This window comes from Dendrobates tinctorius, unplaced genomic scaffold (assembly GCF_039654945.1).
Source record: "Dendrobates tinctorius isolate UK_male_01 unplaced genomic scaffold, ASM3965494v1 ptg000369l, whole genome shotgun sequence".
Classification (NCBI taxonomy): Eukaryota; Metazoa; Chordata; class Amphibia; order Anura; family Dendrobatidae; genus Dendrobates; species Dendrobates tinctorius.
This window is the reverse complement of record NW_027362035.1, coordinates 360273-384582: the sequence shown is the minus strand read 5'-3', so window position 1 is coordinate 384582 and position 24310 is coordinate 360273. Positions and strand designations below refer to the sequence as shown.

Here is a 24310-nt window from a genome sequence, read left to right as displayed (position 1 = left end):
TGTCATTTAGCATATTGGCTTTTTCCTCATCCACCATTTCACCCAGACTATTTAAGTAAGTTCCAGACTGGACCAAGGGAATGCAGTGAACGTGGTGTACATGAACTTTTCAAAAGCTTTGATACGGTGCCACACAAAAGGTTGATACATAAAATGAGAACAATGGGGATAAGGGAAAATATGTGTAGCTGGGTTAAGAGCTGGCTCAGGGATAGAAAACAAAGGGTGGTTATTAATGGAGCACACTCGGACTGAGTCACGGTTAGCAGTGGGGTACCACAGGGGTCAGTATTGGGTACCGCAGGGGTCAGTATTGGGTACCGCAAGGGTCAGTATTGGGTACTGCAGGGGTCCGTATTGGGTCCTGCCTGTTACCCCGCTGCGGCTCCCGGGCCGTGTCCTGCCTGTTACCCCGCTGCAGCTCCCGGGCCGTGTCATGCCCATTACCCCACTGCGGCTCCCGGGCCGCGTCCAGCCTGTTACCCTGCTGCGGCTCCCGCGCCTTGTCCTGCCTGTTACCCCGCTGCAGCTCCTGGGCCATGTCCTGCCTGTTACCCCGCTGCATCTCCCGGGCCGCGTCCTGCCTGTTACCCCGTTGCGGCTCCCGGGCCGCGTCCTGCCTGTTACCCTGTGGCAGCTCCCGGGCCGCGTCCTGTCCTGCGGCGGCTCCTGGGCCGCGTCCTGCCTGTTACCCTGCGGCGGCTCCTGGGCCGCGTCCTGCCTGTTACTCCGCTGTGGCTCCTGGGCCGCATCCTGCCTGTTACCCTGCTACGGCTCCTGGGCCGCATCCTGCCTGTTACCCCGCTGTGGCTCCTGGGCCGCGTCCTGCCTGTTACCCCACAGCGGCTCCCGGGCCGCGTCCTGTCCTGCAGCGGCTCCTGGGCCCGCGTCCTGCCTGTTACCCTGCGGCGGCTCCTGGGCCCGCGTCCTGCCTGTTACCCTGCGGCGGCTCCTGGGCCGCGTCCTGCCTGTTACCCTGCGGCGGCTCCTGGGCCGCGTCCTGCCTGTTACCCTGCGGCGGCTCCTGGGCCGCGTCCTGCCTGTTACCCTGCGGCGGCTCCTGGGCTGCATCCTGCCTGTTACCCTGCTACGGCTCCTGGGCCGCATCCTGCCTGTTACCCCGCTGTGGCTCCTGGGCCGCGTCCTGCCTGTTACCCCACAGCGGCTCCTGGGCCGCGTCCTGCCTGTTACTCCGCTGTGGCTCCTGGGCCGCATCCTGCCTGTTACCCTGCTACGGCTCCTGGGCCGCATCCTGCCTGTTACCCGCTGTGGCTCCTGGGCCGCGTCCTGCCTGTTACCCCACAGCAGCTCCTGGGCCGCATCCTGCCTTTCACCCCGCGGCAGCTCCTGGGACGTGTCCTGCCTGTTACCCCACTGCGGCTCCTGAGCCGCGTCCTGCCTGTTACTCCGCTGCGGCTCCTGTATCGCCCTTTTCCACCATGCTTCTTTCTTACTGCAGGTTTTCCTGTGAAGCCTCTGCGTGCAATTATGGCGAGTCCGGTGGTGCGTCAGATTGACAAGCAGTTCCTTATCTGCAGCATCTGCCTGGAGCGCTACCATGTGCCCAAGGTCCTGCCATGTCTGCACACCTTCTGCGAAAAGTGAGTGTCCAGTGTCCTAACGTAAGGAGGACATAAGTGTCACATCGACCCCACCGGGATTATCACACGTCAGTACCACACCGGGATTTTCACATGTCAGTGCCACATCGGAATTATCACACGTCAGGGCCACACCGGGATTATCGCACGTCAGGACCACACGTCAGTGCCACACCGGGATTATCACACGTCAGTGCCACACCGGGATTATCGCACGTCAGGGCCACACCTGGATTATCGCACGTCAGTGCCACACCGGGATTATCGCACGTCAGGACCACACGTCAGTGCCACACCGGGATTATCACACGTCAGTGCCACACCGGATTATCGCACGTCAGTGCCACACCGGATTATCGCACGTCAGTGCCACACCGGGATTATCGCATGTCAGGGCCACACCGGGATTATCGCACGTCAGTGCCACACCGGGATTATCGCACGTCAGTGCCACACCGTGATTATCACACGTCAGTGCCACACCGTGATTATCACACGTCAGTGCCACACCGTGATTATCACACGTCAGTGCCACACCGTGATTATCACACGTCAGTGCCACACCGTGATTATCACACGTCAGTGCCACACCGTGATTATCACACGTCAGTGCCACACCGTGATTATCACACGTCAGTGCCACACCGTGATTATCACACGTCAGTGCCACACCGGGATTATCACACGTCAGTGCCACACCGGGATTATCACACGTCAGTGCCACACCGGGATTATCACACGTCAGTGCCACACCGGGATTATCACACGTCAGTGCCACACCGGGATTATCACACGTCAGTGCCACACCGGGATTATCACACGTCAGTGCCACACCGGGATTATCACACGTCAGTGCCACACCGGGATTATCACACGTCAGTGCCACACCGGGATTATCACACGTCAGTGCCACACCGGGATTATCACACGTCAGTGCCACACCGGGATTATCACACGTCAGTGCCACACCGGGATTATCACACGTCAGTGCCACACCGGGATTATCACACGTCAGTGCCACACCGGGATTATCACACGTCAGTGCCACACCTGGATTATCGCACGTCAGGGCCACACCGGGATTATCGCACGTCAGGGCCACACCGGGATTATCGCACGTCAGGGCCACACCGGGATTATCGCACGTCAGGGCCACACCGGGATTATCGCACGTCAGGGCCACACTTGGATTATCACACGTCAGGGCCACACCGGGATTATCGCACGTCAGGGCCACACCGGGATTATCGCACGTCAGGGCCACACCGGGATTATCGCACGTCAGGGCCACACCGGGATTATCGCACATCAGGGCCACACCGGGATTATCACACGTCAGCGCCACATCAGGATTATCACACGTCAGTGCCACACCTGGATTATCACACATAACTGCCACACCGGGATTATCGAACGTCAGGGCCCCACCGGGATTATCGCACATCACAGATCAGGGCAGTGCGGGGCTGCTGGCATTTTGCTCCAACCTTCTCCACTAATCCATTCACTCTCCCCACCTCCAGGTGTCTGCAGAGCTACATCCCCCCGCAGAGCCTGACCCTGTCCTGCCCCGTGTGCCGGCAGACGTCCATACTCCCAGAGCGCGGGGTCTCCGCTCTGCAGAACAACTTCTTCATCACCAACCTCATGGAAGTTCTGCAGCGGAGCCCGGAGAGTGGGCGACAGGAGCAAAGCGTCCTCCCGAGTGATGGGCACACGTCCGCCACCTCTTTATCCTGCCCCAATCATCAGGGCAAGGTGAGCAGTCGCCTTCTATCCTGCACCAATCCCGGGGGTGAGGTGAGCAATCGCTCCTTATCCTCCACTGATCCTGGGGTGAGGTGAGCAGTCACCCCTTATCCTGCACTGATCCCGGGATGAGGAGAGCAGTCACCCCTTATCCTTCACTGATCCCGGGATGAGGAGAGCAGTCACCCCTTATCCTTCACTGATCCCGGGATGAGGAGATCAGTCACCCCTTATCCTGCACTGATCCCGGGATGAGGAGAGCAGTTGCCCCTTGTCCTGCACCGATCCCGGGATGAGGAGAGTAGTCGCCCCTTATCCTGCACCGATCCCGGGATGAGGAGAGCAGTCACCCCTTATCCTGCACTGATCCCGGGATGAGGAGAGCAGTCACCCCTTATCCTGCACCGATCCCGGGATGAGGAGAGCAGTCACCCCTTATCCTGCACCGATCCCGGGATGAGGAGAGCAGTTGCCCCTTGTCCTGCACCAATCCCGGGGTGAGGAGAGCAGTTGCCCCTTATCCTGCACCGATCCCGGGGATGAGGAGGGCAGTTGCCCCTTATCCTGCACTGATCCCGGGATGAGGAGGGCAGTTGCCCCTTATCCTGCACTGATCCCGGGATGAGGAGAGCAGTTGCCCCTTATCCTGCACTGATCCCGGGATGAGTAGAGCAGTTGCCCCTTATCCTGCACTGATCCCGGGATAAGTAGGGCAGTTGCCCCCTTATCTTGCACCGATCCCGGGGTGAGGTGAGCAGTTACCCCCTTATCTTGCACCGATCCCGGGGTGAGGTGAACAGCCGCCCCTTATCCTGCACCAATCCTTGGGGTCAGGGGAGCAGTCACCTAATTATCCTGCACCAATCCCGGGATGAGAAGAGCAGTCGTCCCTTATCCTGCACCAATCCCGGGGGTGAGGTGAGCAATCGCCCCTTATCCTCCACTGATCCTGGGGTGAGGTGAGCAGTCTCCCCTTATCCTGCACCTATCTCGGGGTGAGGTGAGCAGTCATCTAATTATCCTGCACCAATCACTTGGTCAGGTGAGCAGTCACCTAATTATCCTGCACCTATCCCGAGGTGAGGTGAGCAATCATCCGCTTTTCCAGTTCACCAATCCTGACAGCACCATGGAGGACGTCATTCTTCTATCCTCATTGCGACAGGAAACAACGAGAGGTTAAAAGGATGCTCCCATCTCCACCCCTCAGTGTTTTTTTTTCTTTTCCCAATGAGAAGAAGCTCCTATCCCTGGCCGCAACTGGCAGATCAGCGTGGATCGGGGGGCCCAGCCTTTCCTTCCTGCTAGCAAGTGATCTGCAGCCGACACTATCCGATGTGGGGGTCCCTCAGCCTACCTCAGTGCAGCGCTGCTCCTGAGTTGTGAGACGCTTCCGCCTGCCTGGGGGCTCTTGGCTGGGGCGTCTGCCTCCGGCAAGCTGCAATCCTTCGGGCGCACTTCCAGTGACGTCATCTCTGCGGGCCAGGCAGAGCACTTCCGGGTCGCAGACGGCGTGCGCTCCAGCATGCGTTCCAGCGTGCGTTCCACCGTGGAATGCAGGAAGAGATCCAGCGAGAACTTACAGCCAAACATGGGTATCGTATAAATAGGGTCCCCGTGTGTGTTGGCTGCTCTACTGTAAGCTAGGACTTCTTACCAGAAATCCTACATGGAGGATTCCACTACGACAGACATTAGATATTAACTTGGAACAAAGCCAGGGGCATGTAAGTAAGCTTGCAAAGCAACACCCGTTTGTAGCCCTTATCCTACACTTAGAAACACATGGCATATACTCTGTGTATTCTAGGGGGAACACCAGTCTCAGCAACTCCAAAGAAGGATAACACGAAGTCAGGGAGAGTTAAAAGTTGTGCTATCTGTAACACCAAACTTCCAGAGTCCTGGCAGAAACACCTATAGGAACCCTGCACTTCAAAAATTATCACAGAGGAACAGACTTCTTTGCTGTCAGACATGAGGTCCATAATAAGAGAGGAGATCCAGGCATCAATTTCTGGGATAGTACATTATCATACCTCACAATCCGAATCCCAGGGGAGGGTCCCGTAAAATACCAAGGGAGACGGACGTGTCCTCTGAAGACGAGATGTCGGATGACTCTGACCAGGGGGAAGGGGAAGTTTTTACTGACCCACCAGAGGGAGGGAAGAGGTACCTCTTTTCCTTTGAGAACACAGCTGAACTCCTTCGTGCGAAATGAGATACAATGCAGGTGGAGGAAACCCCAAAACCCCTCTCTGTACAGGATGAGATGTTTGGAGGGTTACGTTCCCAGAGAAGTAGAGTGTTCCCGGTCAACGCCCACATTCGTTCTATGATCATGGAGGAATGGGAGGATGCAGAATAAAGACTTGTCATTCCGAGAGACTTTAAACTCCGCCTACCCTTTGAGCCAAAGGACGTCAAAGCCTGGGAAGACATCCCCATATAGACGTTACGGTAGTCAAGGTGGCGTAAAGAACTTTGATCCCATTTGAAGATTCATCCAGCTTGAAAGAACCCATGGACCGGATGGCGGATGGTCACCTAAAAAGAACCTGGGAAATCACGGCAACCATAATCCGAGCTAACATCACAGCAACCTCGGTGGCTCTGTCCATGCACTTATGGGTCGACAACTTAGAGGAACACTTGAGAGCTAAGACTCCCGGGACACCATCTTAAAATCCCTTCCCCTCCTAAAACTGGTGACCGGCTTCACGGCTGACGAGTCTGCAGAATCTGTACGATTCGCAGCCAGGAACGGGTCTTTGTCCAATGCTGCCCGAAGGGCTATCTTTTTAAACACTTGGTCGGGGGACACTCAGTACAAAAATAAACTCTGTTCCATTCCCTTCTCTGGCTATAAAGTGTTTGGAAGCAAAATTCCAATGACAGTAGTCAGAGGAAAAAGAAGAGATCCAATAGTGATAGAAACTCAATGTTTATTAATGATGCATAAAAATACAATTACAAAAAATTAAAAAAGCTGAGAAAATGTCTCAAAAAGAGAGATGCCAGTAAGAATATAATATAAACATGATCATAAACCAGGTGTGCCAGTCACCAGACCGTAAATGAATCAAAAATCTATAGGAAACACTAGGTACAAAAACCATTCCACAATTAGTTACAAGTATATAATTAACAACTCAGTGAGAAAGGAAAGTTTTCATGTGACCAAGACAATAATATAAATGTAATATCAATTCCTGGAGATCAGATGAAATAGAGAGTGACAGCTCCCCACCCCAATGCGCGTTTCACCGCTGGCTTCTTACGGGGCGTGTTTTTTGTAGAAAAGGCATCATGCAAAAAGAAGGGGGTCCCTGAGGAGCAACAACAAATATCAGCCCTTTCGTAGGCCCCAACCTAGCCAGAAGTCAGGCTATAAGGAGAAAGGGAAAACGGGTAGATGGAGTTACTCCAAGGGAGGTAGGGTTAAGAACTCCATTTTTGGTTCGGGCTCAGGAAAAAAGTGAAGCCATGAGAGTTGGGGGACGGCTAGGGTGGTTCCTGGAGGGGGGCTGGCAGCAGATCTCAGAAAATGTATGCATCTAAAGGCCCCTTTACATTTAGCGATGCACCAGCGATCCCGACCACGATACGACCCGGTCAGGATCGCTGGTGCATCGCTAAATGGTCGCTAGTGAGCTGCCACACAGGCAAATCTCACAGCGATGTAGCGACGCAGCAGCGGTCGTTACTTACCTTTCAGACGCGGCGATCCTGACGTCCTCCCGCCTGCGTCCACGCGTCGTTCGTCGGCGCCAGCACGAAGTGCCCGACGAGAAATGGAGCTGCACGATTTCGTGCGATCAGCGACAGACAGCGGGGGAGCCGGTCGGAGGTAGGTATCACACATAGCGATATCGCTAGCAATATCGCTATAACGTCACAAAATCGGTGACGCTTTAGCGATATTGCTAGCGATATCGCTATGTAAAGCCCCCTTTAGAGAGAGTCTCCAACGGCTACAAAATAAAATAGACTTCACCCAGTTTCGCCCCCGAAAAGTTCATAATAACGAACTCCCGCCTTCAGTCAACCGCTTCACCCATGTGGTCAGATGTCCAGGACCTACTAAAGATAGGAGCGGTAGTCCTGGTCCTCGAGAGAGAAAAATGCAAGGGCCATTACTTCAGCCTCTTCTCAATAAAGAAACCCTAAGGAGAGAGCAGGACAATAATAAATTTCAAGCTCTTAAACCAATGGATAAAATGCAAAAAGTTCGAGATGGAATCCATCAAATCTGTGATTCCTCTTATAGACAAAAATATGGTGATGTGTACCCTAGATTTTAAAAAAACGCGAACTATCACGTTCTGGTCCATGCTTCTTACCAGAGATTCCTAAGGTTTGCTCTGATGGTCCAGGGGAGGGTCTGGCACTACCAGTTCTGATGTCTTCCTTTTGGGCTAGCCTCAGCACCCAGAATATTCACCAAGCTTGTCGCGGAGATAGTCGCCTACCTGAGGAAATGGGACATCATCATAATCCGCTATCTAGACAACGTCCTGATAATGGCAAGCTCTGAGGAACAGCTCAGGGACCATTGCCAGATCTCAGTCTCCACGCTTCAGAAGCTGGGATGGGTCATAAATTGGGAGAAGTCAGACCTCGTTCCAGAACCCAGGAAGAAATTCCTCGGAGTCTTACTAGACTTCCGATTGAGAGCATCTTTCTTGCTAGAAGAAAAACAGCACGCCATGGTGGAAAGAATCCACCAGTTTACAGGAACCCGCTGCTCCATCAGAGAAGCAATGAGAATCTTGGGGCTAATGACATCTTGTATCCCCTGCATACGGGTGGAGTCAGTTCCACTCTCGGGAGCTTCAGGGAGCGGTTCTATCCACCTGGGACAAACGCCAACAGTCTCTGGACAAAGTAATGCCCTTGTCCCTCCCAGTAAGGGAATCTTTAGGTTTGTGAACCACCCTGGAAAACCTCCAGGCAGGAATTCCATGGATTTTCTCCCCATGTGTCGTGGTCACCACCTACGCAAGTCAGCTAAGCTGGGGCAGCCATGTGGAAGGGAGATATTTCCAAGCGGAATGGAGTCCAGAGATAGGATCCAGGTCCTCGAATTTCAGGGAGCTGTATGCAGTATGGAAGGTACTACTTCAGGTCCAGTCGATAGTCGGAGGCAGATTCTGTCCGACAACATGATGGCCGTGGCATTCCTGCATCATCAAGGGGGACCAAAACATCCTGCACTGCAACACCTGGCTAAGAATATCTTCAGATGGGCGGAAGCAATGGTTCTATCCATCTCTGCAGTGCACCTGGAGGGATCCAGAAACCAGGTGGCAGACTTCTTGAGCAGAAGAAACTTATCCCCCACGGAGTGGGAGCTGAACGAAGAAGTGTTCAGTATGCTGTGTCAGCCCTCTGGGGTGTCTCTTCTCAGCCAGAGAGAATGCGAAGGTCCGAAGATTTTTCACCCTAGACCCCCTAGACGGTTCAGCAGGAGTCGACGCACTGTCCCAGCCATGGGTAGAGGGGCTGTCCTCTGCATTTCCACCTCTAATTCTGAGGGTGCTCAGGAAGGTACAGGAGGAAAGGGCGAAGATTGTCTTAGTGGTGCCCTTCTGGCCGAAGAGGAGTTGGTTCCCTCTGCTGAGGAAAATGACGGAAGAAGACCCAATCCTCCTTCCAAGAAGAAAAGCTCTCCACCAGGGACCAATTCTCCACCACAACCCAGACAGTCTTGAAAACTCAGCATGGATCCTGAGAGGCAGGTCCTGAAGTCAAAAGGATTGTCCAACGAAGTAATTTCTACCCTTCAAGCAAGCAGAAAGCCCGTGACCTCTGCTATATACAACAAAATTTGAAAGTGCTTCTGCATTTATTGCGAAGAATTGTCGGTAGATATGTCTCACCCTGACATCCCCAAGATCCTTGAATTTCCTGCAGACAGGTTTCAAGAAGGGTCTTTGACCAAGTACTCTTAGGGAACAGAGCTCTGCACTTAGCGTGTTTTTTGACTCTCCCCTATCCACCCACCCCTGGATAGCTAGGTTTTCTAGAGCTATAAAGAGGCTGAAGCCTTCTGTGAGGAAGTCTGTCCCTCCTTGGGATCTTTACAAAGTGCATTTAGTACTAGGTTAACACCCATATGAACCAGCAGATGATATGGACACTAGTAGGCTCTCATTTAATCCTGGTAGTGATCACATCGGCAAAAAGAATAGGGGAATTACAAGCCCTATCTATTCAGGACCCATATTTACAGGTGTTTGAGGATCGACTGGTCCTGAGGCTCGACCCAGTATTCTTCCCCAAAGTTGTATCAACTCCGTACGTGAATCAGGAAGTTGTCCTCCCCTCCTTCTGCCAGCACCCTTGAAACCTGAAGGAACAGTCCTTTCATTGCCTAGATGTCAGAGTAATGGTCCTTAAATACCTAGAGGCAACTAGGGGCTGGAGATAGGACACAAGCCTGTTTGTGCAATATGGGGGTTCAAATAGGGGTAGAAGAGCAGCCAAATCCACAATAGCTAGGTGGATCAGATCCACTATTGGTCTAGCCTATGAGGCTCAGGGAAGATCTCTCCCAGATACTCTTAGGGCCCAGTCAAGTAGGGCCATAGCTACTTCATGGGCTGAAAAAGGGGGGCTTCAGTGGATCAGATTTGTAGAATCGCAACTTGGTCTAGTCTAAATTACCTTCTTGAAACATTATAAACTAGATGTAGTCTCAGAGCAATTAGCCTTCGGTAGGAAGGTTCTTCATGTAGTGGTCCCGCCCTAGGTCATCATACTTTGGTATTCTCCATGGTGCTGTCAGGATTGGTAAACTGGAAAACAGTAAATAGACCTACTGGTAATGGTGTTTCCAGGAACCCATCCTGACAGGACTACTAGTTCCCTCAGTTCTGAGAAAATTCTATACTAATGTGATGTAACGTTTGTATAAAGAATCATTAATACATTTTTTTTGTTGCATTCATCCAGATGTGGTACTTTGAAAAGACACTGAGGGGTGGAGATGGGAGGGTCCTTTTAACCTCTTGTTTCCTGTCCCAATGAGGAAAAGAAGGATGTCCTCCATGATGCTGTCAGGATTGGGTTCCTGGAAATACATTTACCAGTAGGTCTAATTACTGTTATACTGCACCGATCCCGGAGTGAGGCGAGTCGTCGCCCCTTATCCTCCACTGATCCCGGGGTGATGTGAGTAGTCACCCCTTATCCTGCACCAATCTCTCGGGTGAGGTGAGCAATTGTTCACGAGCCTGCTCCGGTCCCGGGGGATAGGTGAACAGTTGCCCCTTATCCTGCACCGATTCCAGGGTGAGGTGAGCAGTTGCCCCTTATCCTGCACCGATCCCGGGGGGAGGTGAGCAGTTGACCCTTATCCTGCACCAATGCTGGGGTGAGGAGAGCAGTCGCCCCTTATCCTGCACTGATCCTGGGGTGAGCAGTCACCCCTTATCCTGCACCGATCCCAGGGTGAGGTGAGCAGTCGCCCCCTATCCTGCACCAATGCTGGGGTGAGGTGAGTAGTCACCCCCTTATTCTGCACCGATCCCGGGGTGAGGTGAGCAGTCGCCCCTTATCCTGCACCAATGCTGGGGTGAGGTGAGCAGTCACCCCCTTATTCTGCACCGATCCCGAGGTGAGCAGTCGCCCCTTATCCTGCACCAATGCTGGGGTGAGGTGAGCAGTCACCCCCTTATTCTGCACCGATCCCGAGGTGAGCAGTCGCCCCTTATCCTGCACCAATGCCGGGGTGAGGTGAGCAGTCACCCCCTTATTCTGCACCGATCCCGGAGTGAGGTGAGCAGTCGCCCCTTATCCTGCACTCATCCTGGGGTGAGGTGAGCAGTCGCCCCTTATCCTGCACCAATCCCGGGGTGAGGTTAGCAGTCGCCCCTTATCCTGCACCGATCCTGGGGTAAGCATAGCAGTCACCCCTTATCCTGCACCAATGCTGGGGTGAGGTGTGCAATCACCCCCTTATTCTGCACCGATCCCGGGGTGAGGTGAGCAGTCGCTCCTTATCCTGCACCGATGCTGGGATGAGGTGAGCAGTCACCCTCTTATTCTGCACCGATCCCGGGGTGAGGTGAGCAGTCGCCCCTTATCCAGCACCGATCCCGGGGTGAGGTTAGCAGTCGTCCCTTATCCTGCACCGATCCCGGGGTGAGGTTAGCAGTCGTCCCTTATCCTGCACCGATCCCGGGGTGAGGTTAGCAGTCGCCCCTTATCCTGCACCGATCCCGGGGTGAGGTTAGCAGTCACCCCTTATCCTGCACCAATGCTGGGGTGAGGTGAGCAGTCACCCCCTTATTCTGCACTGATCCCGGGGTGAGGTGAGCAGTCACCCCCTTATTCTGCACCGATCCCAGGGTGAGGTGGGCAGTCATCCCCTTATTCTGCACCGATCCCAGGGTGAGGTGGGCAGTCATCCCTTATCTTGCAGTTTCCCCATGACTCTCTCTGCAGACGATGGAGTATTACTGCGGACCCTGTGAGACGGCCATGTGTGTGGAGTGTACGGAGGGGGAGCATCGGGAGCACTGCACAGTGCCATTGAGAGACGTCTTGGAACAGCACAAAGCGTCTCTTCGCAGCCAGCTGGACAGCATTCGCAGCAGGTACTACTTCCCCCATCGTCTTACTGCTGGCTGGGAATAACAGTACGGAGGGTAAAGGAAAGGAAGAGAAGGCGAGATTAAAGCCAATAACTGGAAATATTAACCATAATCTAAATCAAGTAACGAATCCTTGGGGTAACGAAAGTACAGCATATCACAATGATTACCACCAAGTACAGCAATAGATAGATTATACTGGAGTCCTACATGACTGACACTACCGGTCCCAGCAATCCTCCTGACAGGTGAGACCAATAGTACCACGCTCCTCTCCCCCGGGCCACAGGCTGCCGTGTCTTCCATATCACACTAATTACCACCAAGTACAACAATAAATAGATTATACTGGAGTCCTACATGACACTACAGGTACCAGCAATCCTCCTGACAGGTGAGAACACTAGTACCGCGCTCCTCTCCCTGGTACCACAGGCTGCTGTCTCTTCCATATCACACTAATTACCACCAAGTACAGCAATAAATAGATTATACTGGAGTCCTACATGACTGACACTACAGGTCCCAGCAATCCTCCTGACAGGTGAGGACACTAGTACCGCGCTCCTCTCCCCGGGACCACAGGCTGCCGTGTCTTCCATATCACACTAATTACCACCAAGTACAACAATAAATAGATTATACTGGAGTCCAACATGACTGACACTACAGGTCCCAGCATTCCTCCTGACAGGTGAGGACACTAGTACCGCGCTCCTCTCCCCGGGACCACAGGCTGCCGCATCTTCCATATCGCGCTAATTACCACCAAGTACAGCAATAAATAGATTATACTGGAGTCCAACATGACTGAAGCTACAGGTCCCAGCAATCCTCCTGACAGGTGAGAACACTAGTACCACGCTCCTCTCCCCGGGACCACAGGCTGCCGTGTCTTCTTTATCACACTAATTACCACCAAGTACAGCAATAAATAGATTATACTGGAGTCCTACTTGACTGACACTACAGGTCCCAGCAATCCTCCTGACAGGTGAGGTCACTAGTACTACGCTCCTCTCCCCGGGACCACAGGCTGCCGTGTCTTCTATATCACACTAATTACCACCAAGTACAGCAATAAATAGATTATACTGGAGTCCAACATGACTGACACTACAGGTCCCAGCAATCCTCCTGACAGGTGAGAACACTAGTACCACGCTCCTCTCCCCGGGACCACAGGCTGCCGCATCTTCCATATCGCGCTAATTACCACCAAGTACAGCAATAAATAGATTATACTGGAGTCCTACTTGACTGACACTACAGGTCCCAGCAATCCTCCTGACAGGTGAGGTCACTAGTACTACGCTCCTCTCCCCGGGACCACAGGTTGCCGTGTCTTCTATATCACACTAATTACCACCAAGTACAGCAATAAATAGATTATACTGGAGTCCTACATGACTGAAACTACAGGTCCCAGCAATCCTCCTGACAGGTGAGAACACTAGTACCACGCTCTGCTTCCCGGGACCACAGGCTACTGTCTCTTCCATATCACACTAATTACCACCAAGTACAGCAATAAATAGATTATGCTGGAGTCCTACATGGCTGACACTACATTTTCATCAAAATAGATGGACCCCCTGACAAAGCTGAGCATGAAAAGCGTGTTGGGGTACTGGGCAGTGTGGTTCTACACCTAGCAATGGCACATGAGTGGATTCAATTGCATCTTGCAGAAGTGGTTGTTGTAGGGGTCTCCTCTTTCAGACATGACAAGCGCTTTTTACTAAGTTCTGAATGATTCACGGTCCCTCCACGACCACCCTCCGGCCCTCCACGACTACCCTCATGCTCTTTATGAATGTCCCAAGCTATCTGTCCTCATTCAGTGTAATATCTTCGTCGTATGCTGTAATTTCTATATATTGTAACCTTGTGATTTAAAAATAAAAAATAAATATGAAATCGAAAATCTTTTTTAATTACTTGTTTATGTCTGTGCACCCCTTGAATGTGTGTAACAATAAGAGGCCTGAATCGCCTCGCAGCCACACTGCCTATTTCTGGATTTATGGGGAGGTTTATGTAACATTTCTGGATGTTTTGTAGGTATCTTGTAATAAAGATTGATATGTTATAATGGATTTAATCCAGTATAATCTATTTATTGCTGTACTTGGTGGTAATTAGTGTGATATAGAAGACACGGCAGCCTGTGGTCCCGGGGAGAGGAGCGCGGTACTAGTGTCCTCACCTGTCAGGAGGATTGCTGGGACCTGTAGCTTCAGTCATGTTGGACTCCAGTATAATCTATTTATTGCTGTACTTGGTGGTAATTAGTGTGATATAGAAGACACGGCAGCCTGTGGTCCTGGGGAGCAGTGCGCAGTACTAGTGGCCTCACCTGTCAGGAGGATTGCTGGGACCTGTAGCTTCAGTCATGTTGGACTCCAGTATAATCTATTTATTGCTGTACTTGGTGGTAATTAGTGTGATATAGAAGACACGGCAACCTGTGGTCCCGGGGAGAGGAGCGTGGTACTAGTGTCCTCACCTGTCAGGAGGATTGCTGGGACCTGTAGCTTCAGTCATGTTGGACTCCAGTATAATCTATTTATTGCTGTACTTGGTGGTAATTAGTGTGATATAGAAGACACGGCAACCTGTGGTCCCGGGAAGAGGAGCGTGGTACTAGTGGCCTCACCTGTCAGGAGGATTGCTGGGACCTGTAGTGTCAGTCATGTTGGACTCCAGTATAATCTATTTATTGCTGTTCTTGGTGGTAATTAGTGTGATATAGAAGAGACAGCAGCCTGTGGTCCCGGGGAGAGGAGTGCGGTACTAGTGGCCTCACCTGTCAGGAGGATTGCTGGGACCTGTAGCTTCAGTCATGTTGGACTCCAGTATAATCTATTTATTGCTGTACTTGGTGGTAATTAGTGTGATATAGAAGACACGGCAGCCTGTGGTCCCGGGGAGAGGAGCGTGGTACTAGTGGCCTCACCTGTCAGGAGGATTGCTGGGACCTGTAGCTTCAGTCATGTTGGACTCCAGTATAATCTATTTATTGCTGTACTTGGTGGTAATTAGTGTGATATAGAAGACACGGCAGCCTGTGGTCCCGGGGAGAGGAGCGCGGTACTGGTGGTCTCACCTGTCAGGAGGATTGCTGGGACCTGTAGTTTCAGTCATGTTGGACTCCAGTATAATCTATTTATTGCTGTACTTGGTGGTAATTAGTGTGATATAGAATAGACAGCAGCCTGTGGTCCCGGGGAGAGGAGCGCGGTACTAGTGTCCTCACCTGTCAGGAGGATTGCTGGGACCTGTAGTTTCAGTCATGTTGGACTCCAGTATAATCTATTTATTGCTGTACTTGGTGGTAATTAGTGTGATATAGAATAGACAGCAGCCTGTGGTCCCGGGGAGAGGAGCGTGGTACTAGTGGCCTCACCTGTCAGGAGGATTGCTGGGACCTGTAGTTTCAGTCATGTTGGACTCCAGTATAATCTATTTATTGCTGTACTTGGTGGTAGTTAGTGTGATATAGAAGACACGGCAACCTGTGGTCCCGGGGAGAGGAGCGTGGTACTAGTGCCCTCACCTGTCAGGAGGATTGCTGGCACCTGTAGTGTCAGTCATGTAAGACTCTATATTGGGGGGCCCTCCACAGAGCATTAATAGAGTTATCTGGGATTACAAAATATGGCCGCCTCTTCAAGAGCTGAAGCGTCTACATCCTCAGGTTGCACTCCAAGGGCGGAATTTTTATGGACCAGGGCAGCGGCGTGTCCGCAGAGTGTAACCCGCCTTATGCTATGCTTCTGCCCCCCAGAATCCCGCAGCTGACGTCGGCCATTGACCTGGTAGGGGAGATCAGCCGGCAGCTCAGCGAGAGGAAGAACGCCGCCGTGAGCGAGATTTGCGCCACCTTTGAGGAGCTGGAGCGTGCGCTGCAGCAGAGGAAGAATGCACTACTCCAGGACCTGGATGCCATCTCTGTCAGCAAGCAGAAGGTGCGGAGCAGGGCAAGGGGCTGCGGAGCGGGGCTGTGCATAGCAGGGGCTGACGCTTCCTCTCTCCGCAGGTGCTGCAGGCGCAGCTCTCATCCCTCAAACAGGGGCTGGATAACATGGAGAGCAGCGTGCGCTTCACGGAGCAGGCGCTGGGTCATGGCTCGGAGACGGAGGTCCTGCTGGTGCGGAAGCAGATGAGCGAGCGGCTGAGCGAGCTGGCCTCCCGAGACTTCCCCTTCCACCCGCAGCAAAACCCGCAGCTGGAATTCCGAGTGGAGACGGACGGGCTGCGCCGCTCCCTGCAGAACCTGGGAGCGCTGCTCACCACCAGTGCGGTGGCCCACGCCTCGGTGGCCACAGGGGAGGGTCTGCGCCAGGCGCTGGTGGGACACCAAACCTCCGTCACCGTCACCACCAAGGATAAAGATGGTGAGCTGGTGAAAAGCGGCAATGCCACCCTGCAGGCCCAGCTGACTGCTCCAGATGGAGGGGCCCAGGACGGAGAGGTGGCAGACAATAAGAACGGCACCTACGAGGTCTTCTTCACCCCACGCCATGAAGGCGAGCACCACCTGTCCCTGCGGCTCTATGGCCAGCCTCTGCGCGGGAGCCCCTACCGGGTGCGGGCCGTGAAGCCTGGAGACGTACCGGCCTCCCCCGAGGACGTTAAGCGCAGGGTGAAATCCCCCAGCGGAGGTCACATCCGCCAGAAGGCGGTGAGGAGGCCGTCCAGCATGTACAGCACCAACAAGAAGAAGGAGAACCCCATAGAGGACGAGATGATCCTGCGAGTAGGTACGGATGATGGGAGTGATACTGTGTGGTGGGGTCAGGGACGACGGGAGTGATACTGTGTGGTGGGGTCAGGGACGACGGGAGTGATACTGTGTGCTGGGGTCAGGAAGGATGAGAGTGGTGCTGGGGTCAGGGATTACGGAGTGATACTGGTGCTGGGGTCAGGGATGGTGAGAGTGATACTGGTGCTGCGGTTAGGGAGGATGAGAGTGATACTGTGTGCTGGGGTCAGGGAGGATGGGAGTGATATTGTGTGCTGGGGTCAGGGATGATGGGAGTGATATTGTGTGCTGGGGTCAGGGAGGATGAGAGTGATACTGTGTGCTGGGGTCAGGGAGGATGGGAGTGATATTGTGTGCTGGGGTCAGGGAGGATGGGAGTGATACTGTGTGCTGGGGTCAGGAAGGATGAGAGTGATGCTGGTGCTGGGGTCAGGGATGGTGAGAGTGATACTGTGTGCTGGGGTCAGTGAGGATGGGAGTGATACTGTGTGCTGGGGTCAGGAAGGATGAGTGATACTGTGTGCTGGGGTCAGGGAGGATGGGAGTGATACTGTGTGCTGGGGTCAGTGATGGTGAGAGTGATACTGTGTCCTGCGGTCAGGGATGGTGAGAGTGATACTGGGGTCAGGGATGATGGGAGTGATACTGTGTGCTGGGGTCAGGGGTGATGGGAGTGATACTATGTGCTGGGGTCAGGGATGATGGAAGTGATACTGTGTGCTGGGGTCAGGAAGGATGAGAGTGATGCTGGGGTCAGGGATGGTGAGAGTGATACTGTGTGCTGGGGTCAGGGAGGATGGGAGTGATACTGTGTGCTGGGTCAGGGAGGATAAGAGTGATACTGTGTGCTGGGGTCAGGGATGGTGAGAGTGATACTGTGTCCTGCGGTCAGGGATGGTGAGAGTGATACTGGGGTCAGGGATGATGGGAGTGATACTGTGTGCTGGGGTCAGGGGTGATGGGAGTGATACTATGTGCTGGGGTCAGGGATGATGGAAGTGATACTGTGTGCTGGGGTCAGGAAGGATGAGAGTGATGCTGGGGTCAGGGATGGTGAGAGTGATACTGTGTGCTGGGGTCAGGGAGGATGGGAGTGATACTGTGTGCTGGGTCAGGGAGGATAAGAGTGATACTGTGTGCTGGGGTCAGGGAGGATGGGAGTGATACTGTGTGCTGGGGTCAGTGATGGTGAGAGTGATTCTGTGTCCTGCGGTCAGGGAGGATGGGAGTGATACTGTGTGCTGAGGTCAGGGATGATGGGAGTGATACTGTGTGCTGGGGTCAGGGAGGATGAGAGTGATGCCGGTGCTGGGGTCAGGGAGGATGGGAGTGATACTGTGTGCTGGGGTCAGGGAGGATGAGAGTGATGCTGGGGTCAGGGATGGTGAGAGTGATGCCGGTGCTGGGGTCAGGGATAGTGAGAGTGATACTGTGTGCTGGGGTCAGGGATGATGGGAGTGATGCTGGTGCTGGGGTCAGGGATGGTGAGAGTGATACTGTGTGCTGGGGTCAGGGATGATGGGAGTTATACTGTGTGCTGGGGTCAGGGATGATGGGAGTGATACTGTGTGCTGGGGTCAGGGAGGATGAGAGTGATACTGTGTGCTGCGGTCAGGGATGATGGGAGTGATACTGTGTGCTGGGGTCAGGGATGATGGGAGTGATACTGTGTGCTGGGGTCAGGGATGATGGGAGTGATACTGTGTGCTGGGGTCAGGGAGGATGGGAGTGATACTGTGTGCTGGGGTCAGGAAGGATGAGAGTGATGCTGGGGTCAGGGATGGTGAGAATGATGCCGGTGCTGGGGTCAGGGATGGTGAGAGTGATACTGTGTGCTGGGGTCAGGGATGATGGGAGTGGTGCTGGGGTCAGGGATGGTGAGAGTGATACTGTGTGCTGGGGTCAGCGATGATGGGAGTTATACTGTGTGCTGGGGTCAGGGATGATGGGAGTGATACTGTGTGCTGGGGTCAGGGATGACGGAAGTGATACTGTGTACTAGGTTCAGGGATGGTGAGAGTGATACTGTGTGCTGGGGTCAGGAAGGATGGAAGTGATACTGTGTGCTGGGGTCAGGGATGATGGAAGTGATACTGTGTGCTGGGGTCAGGGATGGTGGAAGTGATACTGTGTGCTGAGGTCAGGGATGGTGGGAGTGATACTGTGTGCTGGATTCAGGGATGGTGGGAGTGATACTGTGTGCTGGGGTCAGGCATGGTGAGAATGGTGCTGGGGTCAGGGATGATGGAAGTGATACTGTGTGCTGGGGTCAGGGAGGATGGGAGTGATACTGTGTGCTGGGGTCAGGGAGGATGGGAGTGATACTGTGTGCTGGGGTCAGGGAGGATGGGAGTGATACTGTGTGCTGGGGTCAGGGAGGATGGAAGTGATACTGTGTGCTGGGGTCAGGGATGATGGGAGTGATACTGTGTGCTGGGGTCAGGGAGGATGAGAGGTGCTGGGGTCAGGGATGGTGAGAGTGATACTGTGTGCTGCGGTCAGGGATGATGGAAGTGATACTGTGTGCTGGGGTCAGGGATGATGGAAGTGATACTGTGTGCTGGGGTCAGGGATAATGGAAGTGATACTGTGTGCTGGGGTCAGGGATGATGGAAGTGATACTGTGTGCTGGGGTCAGGGATGGTGGGAGTGATACTGTGTGCTGGGGTCAGGGATGGTGGGAGTGATACTGTGTGCTGGGGTCAGGGATGGTGAGAATGATGCTGGTGCTGGGGTCAGGGATGATGGAAGTGATACTGTGTGCTGGGGTCAGGGAGGATGGGAGTGATACTGTGTGCTGGGGTCAGGGAGGATGAGAGTGGTGCTGGGGTCAGGGAGGATGAGAGTGGTGCTGGGGTCAAGGAGGATGGGAGTGATACTGTGTGCTGGGGTCAGGGAGGATGGGAGTGGTACTGTGTGATGGGGTCAGGGAGGATGGAAGTGATACTGTGTGCTGGGGTCAGGGATGATGGGAGTGATACTGTGTGCTGGGGTCAGGGAGGATGGGAGTGGTACTGTGTGCTGGGGTCAGGGAGGATGGGAGTGGTAATTTGTGATGGGGTCAAGGAGGATGGAAGTGATACTGTGTGCTGGGGTCAGGGAGGATGAGAGATGCTGGGGTCAGGGATGGTGAGAGTGATACTGTGTGCTGCGGTCAGGGATGTGAGAGTGATACTGTGTGCTGGGGTCAGGGATGATGGGAGTGATATTGTGTGCTGGGGTCAGGGATGATGGAAGTGATACTGTGTGCTGGGGTCAGGGATGATGGAAGTGATACTTTGTGCTGGGGTCAGGGATGATGGAAGTGATACTGTGTGCTGGGGTCAGGGATGGTGGGAGTGATACTGTGTGCTGGGGTCAGGGATGGTGGGAGTGATACTGTGTGCTGGGGTCAGGGATGGTGGGAGTGATACTGTGTGCTGGGGTCAGGGATGGTGAGAATGGTGCTTGGGTCAGGGATGATGGAAGTGATACTGTGTGCTGGGGTCTGGGAGGATGGGAGTGATACTGTGTGCTGGGGTCAGGGAGGATGAGAGTGGTGCATGGGTCAGGGAGGATGGGAGTGATACTGTGTGCTGGGGTCAGGGAGGATGGGAGTGATACTGTGTGCTGGGGTCAGGGAGGATGGGAGTGATACTGTGTGCTGGGGTCAGGGAGGATGGAAGTGATACTGTGTGCTGGGGTCAGGGAAGATGGGAGTGATACTGTGTGCTGGGTTCAGGGATTATGGGAGTGATACTGTGTGCTGGGGTCAGGGATGATGGGAGTGATACTGTTTGCTGGGGTCAGGGATGATGGGAGTGATACTGTGTGCTAGGGTCAGGGATGGTGAGAGTGATGCTGGGGTCAGGGATGATGGAAGTGATACTGTGTGCTGGGGTCAGGGAGGATGGGAGTGATACTGTGTGCTGGGGTCAGGAAGGATGGAGAGAGTGATGCTGGGGTCAGGGATGATGGAAGTGATACTGTGTGCTGGGGTCAGGAAGGATGGAAGTGATCCTGTGTGCTGGGGTCAGGGAGGATGGGAGTGATACTGTGTGCCCAGGCAGTGGTACTTGTGATGTTGTACATGGTGTTTGGATGTTTTTCCTCTGATACATCCCGTTTATCCCGCTGGTGTGAGGACAGTGAGTGACAATCCTGTGTGCAGCGCTGCAGACAGTCACCGCTACGTGTTCTGCCATTGATGTCCGCTCTCATCATCTTTCAGGATCCCGCGGCCGAGATAAAGGAGAATTCTCCAATCTCCAGGGGATTTCCACGTCCAGCAACAACCGCATCGTGGTGGCGGACAGCAATAACCAGTGTATACAGGTAACGGATCGCTGCCGTGGGGTCCGCCGCTGCGTACGGATCGCTGCCGTGGGGTCCGCCGCCGCGTACGGATCGCTGCCGTGGGGTCCGCCGCCGCGTACGGATCGCTGCCGTGGGGGTCCGCCGCCGCGTACGGATCGCTGCCGTGGGGGTCCGCCGCCGCGTACGGATCGCTGCCGTGGGGGTCCGCCGCCGCGTACGGATCGCTGCCGTGGGGGTCCGCCGCCGCGTACGGATCGCTGCCGTGGGGGTCCGCCGCCGCGTACGGATCGCTGCCGTGGGGGTCCGCCGCCGCGTACGGATCGCTGCCGTGGGGGTCCGCCGCCGCGTACGGATCGCTGCCGTGGGGGTCCGCCGCCGCGTACGGATCGCTGCCGTGGGGGTCCGCCGCCGCGTACGGATCGCTGCCGTGGGGGTCCGCCGCCGCGTACGGATCGCTGCCGTGGGGGTCCGCCGCCGCGTACGGATCGCTGCCGTGGGGGTCCGCCGCCGCGTACGGATCGCTGCCGTGGGGGTCCGCCGCCGCGTACGGATCGCTGCCGTGGGGTCCGCCGCCGCGTACGGATCGCTGCCGTGGGGTCAGCCGCCGCGTACGGATCGCTGCCGTGGGGTCAGCCGCCGCGTACGGATCGCTGCCGGGTGTTCTATCCGCTATGTACAGGTCCTCGGGTGACTGCCACTCTCATCATCCGCAGATCTTCTCTAATGAGGGGCAGTTTAGGCTGCGCTTTGGGGTGCGGGGCCGGTCTCCGGGGCAGCTGCAGCGCCCCACCGGTGTGGCCGTGGACATGAATGGGGACATCATTGTGGCAGATTATGACAATCGCTGGGTCAGCATCTTCTCTCCCGAGGGGAAGTTCAAGGTGAGATGTGAATCGGCGTCTCGTCTCTTGAAGCTGTTTCTCATCTGCCATGTCGCATGTGTATATACAGTCCTGGCTGTCTCTGTCTCTCCATTGTGCTTGCTGTCTCTCCATGGTAACCGGCTGTCTCCCCTAGCTAGCTGTCTCTCTCCTGGCTGTCTCTCTCTTTCCTGGCTGTCTCTCTCTCCTTGGTGCTGGCTCTTTCTCCTTGGTGCCAGCTGTGTCTCTCTCTTTCCTGGATGTCTGTCTCTCCTTGGTGCCGGCTGTCTCTCCTCGCTGTTTGTCTGTCTCTCTCTCTTCTGGCTGTCTGTCTCATGCTTTCTTTCTCCTGGCTATCTGTCTCCTTGGTGTTGGCTGTCTGTCTGTCTCCTTGGTATTGGCTGTCTGTCTCTTTCCTGGCTGTCTGCCTCTCTCTCTCCTTGGTGCTGGCTATGTCTCTCTCCTTGGTGCCAGCTATGTCTCTCCCCTTGGTGCTGGCTGTCTCTCTCCTGGCTGTCTGTCTCTCCTGGCTGTCGTCCCTTTTTCTTCTGGCTGTCCGTCTCTCTCTTGGCTGTCTGTCTCTCCTTAGAGCCAGCTGTGTCTCTCCTGGCTGTCTGTCTGTTTCTCCTTGATGCTGTCTGTTTCTCCTTGATGCTGTCTGTCTCTCTCTCGTGGCTGTCTGTTTCTCTCTTCTGGCTGTCTCTCCTTAGTGCCAGCTGTCTCTCTCTCCTGGCTGACTGTCTTTTTCCTGGGTGGCTGTCTCTCCTGACTGTCTCTCTCCTTGTCTCTCTCCTTGATGCTGGCTGTCTCTCTTTCCTGGATGTCTGTCTCTCCTTGGTGCCGGCTCTATCTCCTTGGTGCCGGCTGTGTCTCTCTCCTGGCTGTCTCTCTCCTTGTCTCTCTCCTTGGTGCTGGCTGTCTCTCTCTTTCCTGGATGTCTGTCTCTCCTTGGTGCCGACTGTCTTTCTCTTTTGGCTGTTTGTCTGTCTGTCTCTCTCTCTCTTCTGGCTGTTCGTCTCTCTTTTGGCTGTCTGTCTCGCTCTCTCTCTCTTGGCTGTCTGTCTCCTTGGTGTTGGCTGGCTGTCTGTCTCCTGGCTGTCTGTCTCCTGGCTGTCTGCCTGTCTCTCTCCTTGATGCTGGCTGTCGGTCTCTCTCTTTCCTGGCTGTCTCTCCTGGCTGTCTGTCTCTCCTTGGTGCCAGCTGTCTTTCTCTCTCTCGTTGGTGCCGGCTGTGTCTCTCTCTCCTTGGTGTCGGCTGTGTCTCTTTCTCGGCTGTCTGCCTCCCTGTCTCCTTGGTGCCAGCTGTGTCTCTCTCTCTCCTTGGTGCTGGCTGTCTCTCTCTCTGTCCTTGGTGCCGGCTGTCTCTCTCTCTCTCCTTGGTGCCGGCTCTCTTTCTCCTTGGTGCTGGCTGTGTCTCTCTCCTTGGTGCTGTCTCTCTCCTTGGTGCCGGCTGTGTCTCTCTCCTTGGTGCCGGCTGTGTCTCTCTCCTTGGTACCGGCTGTGTCTCTCTCTCTCTCCTTGGTGCCGGCTGTGTCTCTCTCTCTCCTTGGTGCCGGCTGTGTCTCTCTCTCTCTCCTTGGTGCCGGCTGTGTCTCCTTGAATCATAGAATAATAGGATGGTAGAGTTGGAAGGGACCTCCTGGGCCATCTGGTCCAACCCCCTGCTCAAAGCAGGATTCGCTAAATCATCCCAGTCAGATGTCTGTCCAGCCTCTGTTTGAAGACTTCCATTGAAGGAGAACTCACCACTTCTCATGGCAGCCTGTTCCACTCATTGATCACTCTAACTGTCAAAAAGTTTTTTCTAATATCTAATCTGTGTCTCCTCCCATTCAGTTTCATCCCATTCCTTCTAGTCTTTCCTTGTGCAAATGAGAATAAAGTTGATCCTTCTACAATGTGACAGCCCTTGATGCCGGCTGTCTCTCTCTCTTGGCTGTCTGCCTCCCTGTCTCCTTGGTGCCGGCTGTCTCTCTCTCTCCTTGGTGCCGGCTGTCTCTCTCTCCTTGGAGCCGGCTGTCTCTCTCTCCTTGGTGCCGGCTGTCTCTCTCTCTCTCTCTCCTTGGTGCCGGCTGTGTCTCTCTCTCTCGCTCCTTGGTGCCGGCTGTGTCTCTCCTTGATGCCGGCTGTCTCTCTCGGCTGTCTGCCTCCCTGTCTCCTTGGTGCCAGCTGTCTCTCTCTCTCCTTGGTGCCGGCTGTCTCTCTCTCTCCTTGGTGCCGGCTGTCTCTCTCTCCTTGGTGCCGGTTGTCTCTCTCTCTCCTTGGTGCATTCTCTCTCTCTCCTTGGTGCAGGCTGTCTCTCTCTCTCTCCTTGGTGCCGGCTGTCTCTCTCCTTTGGCGTCGGCTGTGTTTGTCTCTCTCTCCTTGGTGCCGGCTGTGTCTCTCTCCTTGATACCGGCTGTCTCTCTCTCTCGGCTGTCTGCCTCCTTGTCTC

General features: G+C 54.4%; 1 protein-coding gene across 1 annotated transcript in view; it reads left to right on the top strand.

The window, feature by feature from the left end:
• TRIM3 (tripartite motif containing 3) overlaps nt 1-24310 on the top strand; it is a 56491-nt gene that overhangs the window by 14667 nt on the left and 17514 nt on the right. Inside the window, exons 2-8 of the mRNA XM_073562897.1 lie at nt 1460-1601; nt 3125-3359; nt 11805-11956; nt 15744-15924; nt 15996-16719; nt 20932-21035; nt 21731-21898. Of these exons, the coding sequence (XP_073418998.1) occupies nt 1489-1601; nt 3125-3359; nt 11805-11956; nt 15744-15924; nt 15996-16719; nt 20932-21035; nt 21731-21898 (1677 nt within the window). The 5' untranslated portion in view covers nt 1460-1488. The remainder of the gene's footprint in view (nt 1-1459; nt 1602-3124; nt 3360-11804; nt 11957-15743; nt 15925-15995; nt 16720-20931; nt 21036-21730; nt 21899-24310) is intronic.